Source organism: Pan troglodytes, chromosome 4 (assembly GCF_028858775.2).
Source record: "Pan troglodytes isolate AG18354 chromosome 4, NHGRI_mPanTro3-v2.0_pri, whole genome shotgun sequence".
NCBI classification, from domain to species: Eukaryota; Metazoa; Chordata; class Mammalia; order Primates; family Hominidae; genus Pan; species Pan troglodytes.
This window is the reverse complement of record NC_072402.2, coordinates 18,221,996-18,233,498: the sequence shown is the minus strand read 5'-3', so window position 1 is coordinate 18,233,498 and position 11,503 is coordinate 18,221,996. Positions and strand designations below refer to the sequence as shown.

The 11,503-nt window shown below is 48.6% G+C and overlaps 2 protein-coding genes across 2 annotated transcripts in view; both read right to left on the bottom strand.

Annotated features, from left to right (window-relative positions):
• Positions 1-1,894: 1,894 nt before the first annotated feature.
• Positions 1,895-8,082, bottom strand: LOC134810146 (TATA-box-binding protein-associated factor 11-like protein 13; the record flags this gene model as incomplete). Its single annotated transcript, XM_063811799.1, has 3 exons — positions 8,005-8,082; positions 5,327-5,629; positions 1,895-2,197 (listed from the first exon to the last, which is right to left on the bottom strand). Coding segments are annotated over exons 1-3 (684 nt in total), but the record flags the coding sequence as incomplete, so codon positions are not given.
• A 622-nt stretch (positions 8,083-8,704) lies between these two features.
• The window catches only part of LOC134810145 (TATA-box-binding protein-associated factor 11-like protein 5), a 30,268-nt gene continuing 27,469 nt past the window's right edge, over positions 8,705-11,503 (bottom strand). The window contains exon 3 of the mRNA XM_063811798.1: positions 8,705-9,061. Within this exon, the coding sequence (XP_063667868.1) occupies positions 8,705-9,061 (357 nt within the window). The remainder of the gene's footprint in view (positions 9,062-11,503) is intronic.

Genomic DNA, 11,503 nt, shown 5'->3' with positions numbered 1-11,503 from the left:
GGAAACGTGAAAATATTATTTCAATTTTATTTTACGTCATTTTATCTTAGTTTAGTTTGGTTTATTTGTTTATTTCTGAGACAGAGTCTCTCTCTGTCCCCCAGGCTGGATTACAGCGGCCTGCTCTCAGCCCACTGCAGCCTCGGCATCCTAGGCTCAACGGATTCTCCTGCCTCGGCCTCCAGAGCGGCTGGGACTAAATGTGCGCGCTGCCACGCCGGGCAAATTTTTGTATCTTTTCAAGTACAGACGAGGTTTCACCATTTTGGCCAGGCTGCTCTTGAACTGCTGACTTCAGGTGATCTGCCCCACTTTGGCTTCCCAAAGAGAAGGGACTATAGGCGTGAGCCACCACGCCCAGACTATGATAGTTTCACGCTGAAGGCCGAAGCTGCTCTGCCTTAGGATTTTTCCTGAGTTTTACTTTCCTGTCAGGATGAGTTGCTAGTTCATCTTTCCTGTGGGATCTTCTAGAAAGGCATTACTGATGAGATTATGGCTTTCTCAAAAGAAATACTACTTTGATGAAACTCTATTGAAATTATCAGTACCTTCAGTTTCCAATACTTATCAAGTACAATAGTTGAACGTGGCATGGTAGCTGAAAGGGTAAGAGGCAGAATTTGGCAGACTCCATTTTTTTCAGTTTCGATGGTTTCAGGTTTTTTGGATTCAGCCAAACTAAAGAATGTCCTCACGAGCTGTCAATTCACAGGTCACTACAGAGAATTGTTGAGACGGAATCACAGTGTAATTTTTGGCGTATGATCTGTGAGCTGTGCTGGGGAGGTTCACGCTGATTCCATAATAAATCTCGGGTTTTTACTCTATAGCGAGAAATTACTCTTTTCCATCACGAAGGTAAAGCAGAGTATGTACAAGTAGAGTGTGGAATAACTTTGTCACGCGTGACGAACCGACTTGGTCCAATACTTTAACGACTTCTCCAATGTCTCCGTACTCAGGTTTGATTTTCTGAGCGGATCATCGGTAGAATGAATAAAATCAAGAATCCTCTAAGGCAATGTTTGGAACTAAATTTCAGTGTCTCCGGAAGCACTGGAAAAATCACCACGTGTAGCGACAGTGAAGTATCAATGGGCTCTCTCTGTGTCCTTTAAACCGCCCATATGATCGTTACAAATGGCGGCTTGAGGAAAGGCGGTTTTGGAATTGGTTTCTCTCTAGTCTTACATGATGTATCTATACTATATTGCATTATAATGCAGGAAAGGGTCACTTGCTGACATAAAGCACAGCAGGCAGGAATAGAAGAGTCAACTTAGGGGGAAAAAAAGTGCTTTGTGATTTCATTTTGATGTCTGCAGTTTGGAAAACAGTTGATCAGTTTAGCTGTTTTCGTGATGGCTCACAAAAATACATATGAGCATTGAAAAGGTACAGAAGAACAACAATCGGGGAAACATTTCTGCAAGCTCCAATCACCGGAACCCAGACAGAAGCATACAAGCTAAGAGACAGCTACACCAGGCTTCAGCGGGAAACCATACAGATCTCCTGGGAAGGGCTTCCCTCTCTGAATGCAGCTGCCTGTCCACGGGATGCTCTGGGCCCAGGCACCTTGATTCCTCCAACTGGAAAGACATAGAAAAACGCCTCCACATCCCATTAAAATGCCCAGAGATTTAGCCAAGGCTCCTATGAAACGATCTGCTGTCTTCATCCAGGTAAGGGCAACTGCACATTTTAAGACACTGAGATCGTGGGTAAATCCAGGTGGGACTGAGACGCAGGAGCTCCAGCACACACACTCCTGTCATTGGAAGATGAACGCGGCACTTCTTCCTGCACAAACAGACCCCGCCCTCTGGCCTCGGGCCTAGAACATGATTCTTTTGCAGTTGCTGTTGGGGAAGAGGCCCTTGGGCTTTAACCTGCGAACGGCCTCCCTTAAATGCTTGGGCTGCAGCGGGGGCGTCTCTCCCCACATCTCACACACGTCCAGGGCCTCTTCCACCACCTCTCCGACAAAGACCTTGGCTATTCCAGCCATGGCAATGGCCGCGTTCTCAGACACCGAACTGCCAGTGATAGCCCGCATCAGACCCGCAATGCGTGCTCTCGGGAAAGCTGACCGGCGACACACTTCGTAGCGGGACAGCTGCTCCTCAGACATGGCAGACAGCAGGGTTGTCATCCTCTGAGCCTCCTCTGCATCCACGGTGGGCTTCCTCTCCTTCTTGCCTTTCGTATGTGTTTTCCGTCTTTTGGCTGCAGGAGGAGCTGAGGCTGAGGCCTCATTGTCACCTTCTGGGAGGTCCATGACATCCTCACTCCTGAGCTCACCTTCCTGATCCCTGGGTTCTTCCGAGTTCCCATCTAGCTCCTCAGGGATTCCATCCTTCTTGCTGCCCTTCAGACCTCGGGGCATGGCGAGCATCTCAGCAGACACACCTGTTTGCCTGCCGGTCTCCATGGGTGAGATTCAAGCCTGCTCCGTGACAGCAGCTGTACAGGCAGAAGTTCCGGCTGGGGTGGTTTGATTCTGGATCTGCGATGAGAACCTTTCAAAGATTTTAGCTGCTGTGCTTCTGCTGAGCCAGTTCCGCCGTAACCGGACACGGCTCCCGGCCTCCCCTTCCCACGCACAAACACACACACACTGAATTTTCTCACTTCCACAATGTGAAGAAACTTGTGGAAGGAGAGTATGTTAGTTTTAGGTCAATGCAGAACGAATTCTCACCAATTTGGGATATTTAAAACAAACACCAGCTCACAGGTCAGAAGTTCTGCTAGACCAAGTGACCGCCTCCTGCTCAGAGGCACACGAGGGACCTCCAGGATGGGTCTGGCTGTGTGGTCGTCGCCTCCACCCGAGAAGGGTCTGGCTTCGATCCGATTCGAGTTGGTGGCAGAATTCAACAATGCCTTGGGGTTGTGAGCCCCAGGCCCACTTGTTGGTTCTGCCGGCTGCCGTGAGGATGCTCTCAGCTCCTACCCGTGTTGCCCAGGTCTCGGCTGTGAGGCTCCCTGGGTGTGCACAGCCAGTGCTGGGGAATCTCCCACAGGGGAGCGTAATCACAGGGGGGTTCAGTCGTCCCTTACAAAGGGCTCAGATGACTGAATTAGACCCAGCCCTTAGCAGCCATTGGTTCAGGATAGCCCTAATCTAATCAGGAAGTTGGGCCGGCACATCAATTCATGCTTCCGCCCACACCCAAGGGAGGGGCAGACACAGGGCGAGTCTCTGAGGGGCGGGAAATGCAGGGGGCATTTCAGAATTCAGTCTCCTTCACAGAATCGCAAAGTTCACATTTCACAACAATAAAGAAACTATTTACAGTAAAAAATGAGACATTTTACGAAGTTGAGCATTAGAAAACTTCGATGTCTGAGAAAAAAACTCTCTAACGCACAGGGAAACAAGCGGTTTATCAAATACTCTGAAAATAAAATGGGCTGGGTGAGGGAAACGTGAAAATATTATTTCAATTTTATTTTACGTCATTTTATCTTAGTTTAGTTTGGTTTATTTGTTTATTTCTGAGACAGAGTCTCTCTCTGTCCCCCAGGCTGGATTACAGCGGCCTGCTCTCAGCCCACTGCAGCCTCGGCATCCTAGGCTCAACGGATTCTCCTGCCTCGGCCTCCAGAGCGGCTGGGACTAAATGTGCGCGCTGCCACGCCGGGCAAATTTTTCTATCTTTTCAAGTACAGACGAGGTTTCACCATTTTGGCCAGGCTGCTCTTGAACTGCTGACTTCAGGTGATCTGCCCCACTTTGGCTTCCCAAAGAGAAGGGACTATAGGCGTGAGCCACCGCGCCCAGACTATGATAGTTTCACGCTGAAGGCCGAAGCTGCTCTGCCTTAGGATTTTTCCTGAGTTTTACTTTCCTGTCAGGATGAGTTGCTAGTTCATCTTTCCTGTGGGATCTTCTAGAAAGGCATTACTGATGAGATTATGGCTTTCTCAAAAGAAATACTACTTTGATGAAACTCTATTGAAATTATCAGTACCTTCAGTTTCCAATACTTATCAAGTACAATAGTTGAACGTGGCATGGTAGCTGAAAGGGTAAGAGGCAGAATTTGGCAGACTCCATTTTTTTCAGTTTCGATGGTTTCAGGTTTTTTGGATTCAGCCAAACTAAAGAATGTCCTCACGAGCTGTCAATTCACAGGTCACTACAGAGAATTGTTGAGACGGAATCACAGTGTAATTTTTGGCGTATGATCTGTGAGCTGTGCTGGGGAGGTTCACGCTGATTCCATAATAAATCTCGGGTTTTTACTCTATAGCGAGAAATTACTCTTTTCCATCACGAAGGTAAAGCAGAGTATGTACAAGTAGAGTGTGGAATAACTTTGTCACGCGTGACGAACCGACTTGGTCCAATACTTTAACGACTGCTCCAATGTCTCCGTACTCAGGTTTGATTTTCTGAGCGGATCATCGGTAGAATGAATAAAATCAAGAATCCTCTAAGGCAATGTTTGGAACTAAATTTCAGTGTCTCCGGAAGCACTGGAAAAATCACCACGTGTAGCGACAGTGAAGTATCAATGGGCTCTCTCTGTGTCCTTTAAACCGCCCATATGATCGTTACAAATGGCGGCTTGAGGAAAGGCGGTTTTGGAATTGGTTTCTCTCTAGTCTTACATGATGTATCTATACTATATTGCATTATAATGCAGGAAAGGGTCACTTGCTGACATAAAGCACAGCAGGCAGGAATAGAAGAGTCAACTTAGGGGGAAAAAAAGTGCTTTGTGATTTCATTTCGATGTCTGCAGTTTGGAAAACAGTTGATCAGTTTAGCTGTTTTCGTGATGGCTCACAAAAATACATATGAGCATTGAAAAGGTACAGAAGAACAACAATCGGGGAAACATTTCTGCAAGCTCCAATCACTGGAACCCAGACAGAAGCATACAAGCTAAGAGACAGCTACACCAGGCTTCAGCGGGAAACCATACAGATCTCCTGGGAAGGGCTTCCCTCTCTGAATGCAGCTGCCTGTCCACGGGATGCTCTGGGCCCAGGCACCTTGATTCCTCCAACTGGAAAGACATAGAAAAACGCCTCCACATCCCATTAAAATGCCCAGAGATTTAGCCAAGGCTCCTATGAAACGATCTGCTGTCTTCATCCAGGTAAGGGCAACTGCACATTTTAAGACACTGAGATCGTGGGTAAATCCAGGTGGGACTGAGACGCAGGAGCTCCAGCACACACACTCCTGTCATTGGAAGATGAACGCGGCACTTCTTCCTGCACAAACAGACCCCGCCCTCTGGCCTCGGGCCTAGAACATGATTCTTTTGCAGTTGCTGTTGGGGAAGAGGCCCTTGGGCTTTAACCTGCGAACGGCCTCCCTTAAATGCTTGGGCTGCAGCGGGGGCGTCTCTCCCCACATCTCACACACGTCCAGGGCCTCTTCCACCACCTCTCCGACAAAGACCTTGGCTATTCCAGCCATGGCAATGGCCGCGTTCTCAGACACCGAACTGCCAGTGATAGCCCGCATCAGACCCGCAATGCGTGCTCTCGGGAAAGCTGACCGGCGACACACTTCGTAGCGGGACAGCTGCTCCTCAGACATGGCAGACAGCAGGGTTGTCATCCTCTGAGCCTCCTCTGCATCCACGGTGGGCTTCCTCTCCTTCTTGCCTTTCGTATGTGTTTTCCGTCTTTTGGCTGCAGGAGGAGCTGAGGCTGAGGCCTCATTGTCACCTTCTGGGAGGTCCATGACATCCTCACTCCTGAGCTCACCTTCCTGATCCCTGGGTTCTTCCGAGTTCCCATCTAGGTCCTCAGGGATTCCATCCTTCTTGCTGCCCTTCAGACCTCGGGGCATGGCGAGCATCTCAGCAGACACACCTGTTTGCCTGCCGGTCTCCATGGGTGAGATTCAAGCCTGCTCCGTGACAGCAGCTGTACAGGCAGAAGTTCCGGCTGGGGTGGTTTGATTCTGGATCTGCGATGAGAACCTTTCAAAGATTTTAGCTGCTGTGCTTCTGCTGAGCCAGTTCCGCCGTAACCGGACACGGCTCCCGGCCTCCCCTTCCCACGCACAAACACACACACACTGAATTTTCTCACTTCCACAATGTGAAGAAACTTGTGGAAGGAGAGTATGTTAGTTTTAGGTCAATGCAGAACGAATTCTCACCAATTTGGGATATTTAAAACAAACACCAGCTCACAGGTCAGAAGTTCTGCTAGGCCAAGTGACCGCCTCCTGCTCAGAGGCACACGAGGGACCTCCAGGATGGGTCTGGCTGTGTGGTCGTCGCCTCCACCCGAGAAGGGTCTGGCTTCGATCCGATTCGAGTTGGTGGCAGAATTCAACAATGCCTTGGGGTTGTGAGCCCCAGGCCCACTTGTTGGTTCTGCCGGCTGCCGTGAGGATGCTCTCAGCTCCTACCCGTGTTGCCCAGGTCTCGGCTGTGAGGCTCCCTGGGTGTGCACAGCCAGTGCTGGGGAATCTCCCACAGGGGAGCGTAATCACAGGGGGGTTCAGTCGTCCCTTACAAAGGGCTCAGATGACTGAATTAGACCCAGCCCTTAGCAGCCATTGGTTCAGGATAGCCCTAATCTAATCAGGAAGTTGGGCCGGCACATCAATTCATGCTTCCGCCCACACCCAAGGGAGGGGCAGACACAGGGCGAGTCTCTGAGGGGCGGGAAATGCAGGGGGCATTTCAGAATTCAGTCTCCTTCACAGAATCGCAAAGTTCACATTTCACAACAATAAAGAAACTATTTACAGTAAAAAATGAGACATTTTACGAAGTTGAGCATTAGAAAACATCGATGTCTGAGAAAAAAACTCTCTAACGCACAGGGAAACAAGCGGTTTATCAAATACTCTGAAAATAAAATGGGCTGGGGGAGGGAAACGTGAAAATATTATTTCAATTTTATTTTACGTCATTTTATCTTAGTTTAGTTTGGTTTATTTGTTTATTTCTGAGACAGAGTCTCGCTCTGTCCCCCAGGCTGGATTACAGCGGCCTGCTCTCAGCCCACTGCAGCCTCGGCATCCTAGGCTCAACGGATTCTCCTGCCTCGGCCTCCAGAGCGGCTGGGACTAAATGTGCGCGCTGCCACGCCGGGCAAATTTTTGTATCTTTTCAAGTACAGACGAGGTTTCACCATTTTGGCCAGGCTGGTCTTGAACTGCTGACTTCAGGTGATCTGCCCCACTTTGGCTTCCCAAAGAGAAGGGACTATAGGCGTGAGCCACCGCGCCCAGACTATGATAGTTTCACGCTGAAGGCCGAAGCTGCTCTGCCTTACGATTTTTCCTGAGTTTTACTTTCCTGTCAGGATGAGTTGCTAGTTCATCTTTCCTGTGGGATCTTCTAGAAAGGCATTACTGATGAGATTATGGCTTTCTCAAAAGAAATACTACTTTGATGAAACTCTATTGAAATTATCAGTACCTTCAGTTTCCAATACTTATCAAGTACAATAGTTGAACGTGGCATGGTAGCTGAAAGGGTAAGAGGCAGAATTTGGCAGACTCCATTTTTTTCAGTTTCGATGGTTTCAGGTTTTTTGGATTCAGCCAAACTAAAGAATGTCCTCACGAGCTGTCAATTCACAGGTCACTACAGAGAATTGTTGAGACGGAATCACAGTGTAATTTTTGGCGTATGATCTGTGAGCTGTGCTGGGGAGGTTCACGCTGATTCCATAATAAATCTCGGGTTTTTACTCTATAGCGAGAAATTACTCTTTTCCATCACGAAGGTAAAGCAGAGTATGTACAAGTAGAGTGTGGAATAACTTTGTCACGCGTGACGAACCGACTTGGTCCAATACTTTAACGACTTCTCCAATGTCTCCGTACTCAGGTTTGATTTTCTGAGCGGATCATCGGTAGAATGAATAAAATCAAGAATCCTCTAAGGCAATGTTTGGAACTAAATTTCAGTGTCTCCGGAAGCACTGGAAAAATCACCACGTGTAGCGACAGTGAAGTATCAATGGGCTCTCTCTGTGTCCTTTAAACCCCCATATGATCCTTACAAATGGCGGCTTGAGGAAAGGCGGTTTTGGAATTGGTTTCTCTCTAGTCTTACATGATGTATCTATACTATATTGCATTATAATGCAGGAAAGGGTCACTTGCTGACATAAAGCACAGCAGGCAGGAATAGAAGAGTCAACTTAGGGGGGAAGAAAAGTGCTTTGTGATTTCATTTCGATGTCTGCAGTTTGGAAAACAGTTGATCAGTTTAGCTGTTTTCGTGATGGCTCACAAAAATACATATGAGCATTGAAAAGGTACAGAAGAACAACAATCGGGGAAACATTTCTGCAAGCTCCAATCACTGGAACCCAGACAGAAGCATACAAGCTAAGAGACAGCTACACCAGGCTTCAGCGGGAAACCATACAGATCTCCTGGGAAGGGCTTCCCTCTCTGAATGCAGCTGCCTGTCCACGGGATGCTCTGGGCCCAGGCACCTTGATTCCTCCAACTGGAAAGACATAGAAAAACGCCTCCACATCCCATTAAAATGCCCAGAGATTTAGCCAAGGCTCCTATGAAACGATCTGCTGTCTTCATCCAGGTAAGGGCAACTGCACATTTTAAGACACTGAGATCGTGGGTAAATCCAGGTGGGACTGAGACGCAGGAGCTCCAGCACACACACTCCTGTCATTGGAAGATGAACGCGGCACTTCCTCCTGCACAAACAGACCCCGCCCTCTGGCCTCGGGCCTAGAACATGATTCTTTTGCAGTTGCTGTTGGGGAAGAGGCCCTTGGGCTTTAACCTGCGAACGGCCTCCCTTAAATGCTTGGGCTGCAGCGGGGGCGTCTCTCCCCACATCTCACACACGTCCAGGGCCTCTTCCACCACCTCTCCGACAAAGACCTTGGCTATTCCAGCCATGGCAATGGCCGCGTTCTCAGACACCGAACTGCCAGTGATAGCCCGCATCAGACCCGCAATGCGTGCTCTCGGGAAAGCTGACCGGCGACACACTTCGTAGCGGGACAGCTGCTCCTCAGACATGGCAGACAGCAGGGTTGTCATCCTCTGAGCCTCCTCTGCATCCACGGTGGGCTTCCTCTCCTTCTTGCCTTTCGTATGTGTTTTCCGTCTTTTGGCTGCAGGAGGAGCTGAGGCTGAGGCCTCATTGTCACCTTCTGGGAGGTCCATGACATCCTCACTCCTGAGCTCACCTTCCTGATCCCTGGGTTCTTCCGAGTTCCCATCTAGCTCCTCAGGGATTCCATCCTTCTTGCTGCCCTTCAGACCTCGGGGCATGGCGAGCATCTCAGCAGACACACCTGTTTGCCTGCCGGTCTCCATGGGTGAGATTCAAGCCTGCTCCGTGACAGCAGCTGTACAGGCAGAAGTTCCGGCTGGGGTGGTTTGATTCTGGATCTGCGATGAGAACCTTTCAAAGATTTTAGCTGCTGTGCTTCTGCTGAGCCAGTTCCGCCGTAACCGGACACGGCTCCCGGCCTCCCCTTCCCACGCACAAACACACACACACTGAATTTTCTCACTTCCACAATGTGAAGAAACTTGTGGAAGGAGAGTATGTTAGTTTTAGGTCAATGCAGAACGAATTCTCACCAATTTGGGATATTTAAAACAAACACCAGCTCACAGGTCAGAAGTTCTGCTAGGCCAAGTGACCGCCTCCTGCTCAGAGGCACACGAGGGACCTCCAGGATGGGTCTGGCTGTGTGGTCGTCGCCTCCACCCGAGAAGGGTCTGGCTTCGATCCGATTCGAGTTGGTGGCAGAATTCAACAATGCCTTGGGGTTGTGAGCCCCAGGCCCACTTGTTGGTTCTGCCGGCTGCCGTGAGGATGCTCTCAGCTCCTACCCGTGTTGCCCAGGTCTCGGCTGTGAGGCTCCCTGGGTGTGCACAGCCAGTGCTGGGGAATCTCCCACAGGGGAGCGTAATCACAGGGGGGTTCAGTCGTCCCTTACAAAGGGCTCAGATGACTGAATTAGACCCAGCCCTTAGCAGCCATTGGTTCAGGATAGCCCTAATCTAATCAGGAAGTTGGGCCGGCACATCAATTCATGCTTCCGCCCACACCCAAGGGAGGGGCAGACACAGGGCGAGTCTCTGAGGGGCGGGAAATGCAGGGGGCATTTCAGAATTCAGTCTCCTTCACAGAATCGCAAAGTTCACATTTCACAACAATAAAGAAACTATTTACAGTAAAAAATGAGACATTTTACGAAGTTGAGCATTAGAAAACTTCGATGTCTGAGAAAAAAACTCTCTAACGCACAGGGAAACAAGCGGTTTATCAAATACTCTGAAAATAAAATGGGCTGGGGGAGGGAAACGTGAAAATATTATTTCAATTTTATTTTACGTCATTTTATCTTAGTTTAGTTTGGTTTATTTGTTTATTTCTGAGACAGAGTCTCTCTCTGTCCCCCAGGCTGGATTACAGCGGCCTGCTCTCAGCCCACTGCAGCCTCGGCATCCTAGGCTCAACGGATTCTCCTGCCTCGGCCTCCAGAGCGGCTGGGACTAAATGTGCGCGCTGCCACGCCGGGCAAATTTTTGTATCTTTTCAAGTACAGACGAGGTTTCACCATTTTGGCCAGGCTGCTCTTGAACTGCTGACTTCAGGTGATCTGCCCCACTTTGGCTTCCCAAAGAGAAGGGACTATAGGCGTGAGCCACCGCGCCCAGACTATGATAGTTTCACGCTGAAGGCCGAAGCTGCTCTGCCTTAGGATTTTTCCTGAGTTTTACTTTCCTGTCAGGATGAGTTGCTAGTTCATCTTTCCTGTGGGATCTTCTAGAAAGGCATTACTGATGAGATTATGGCTTTCTCAAAAGAAATACTACTTTGATGAAACTCTATTGAAATTATCAGTACCTTCAGTTTCCAATACTTATCAAGTACAATAGTTGAACGTGGCATGGTAGCTGAAAGGGTAAGAGGCAGAATTTGGCAGACTCCATTTTTTTCAGTTTCGATGGTTTCAGGTTTTTTGGATTCAGCCAAACTAAAGAATGTCCTCACGAGCTGTCAATTCACAGGTCACTACAGAGAATTGTTGAGACGGAATCACAGTGTAATTTTTGGCGTATGATCTGTGAGCTGTGCTGGGGAGGTTCACGCTGATTCCATAATAAATCTCGGGTTTTTACTCTATAGCGAGAAATTACTCTTTTCCATCACGAAGGTAAAGCAGAGTATGTACAAGTAGAGTGTGGAATAACTTTGTCACGCGTGACGAACCGACTTGGTCCAATACTTTAACGACTTCTCCAATGTCTCCGTACTCAGGTTTGATTTTCTGAGCGGATCATCGGTAGAATGAATAAAATCAAGAATCCTCTAAGGCAATGTTTGGAACTAAATTTCAGTGTCTCCGGAAGCACTGGAAAAATCACCACGTGTAGCGACAGTGAAGTATCAATGGGCTCTCTCTGTGTCCTTTAAACCGCCCATATGATCGTTACAAATGGCGGCTTGAGGAAAGGCGGTTTTGGAATTGGTTTCTCTCTAGTCTTACATGATGTATCTAT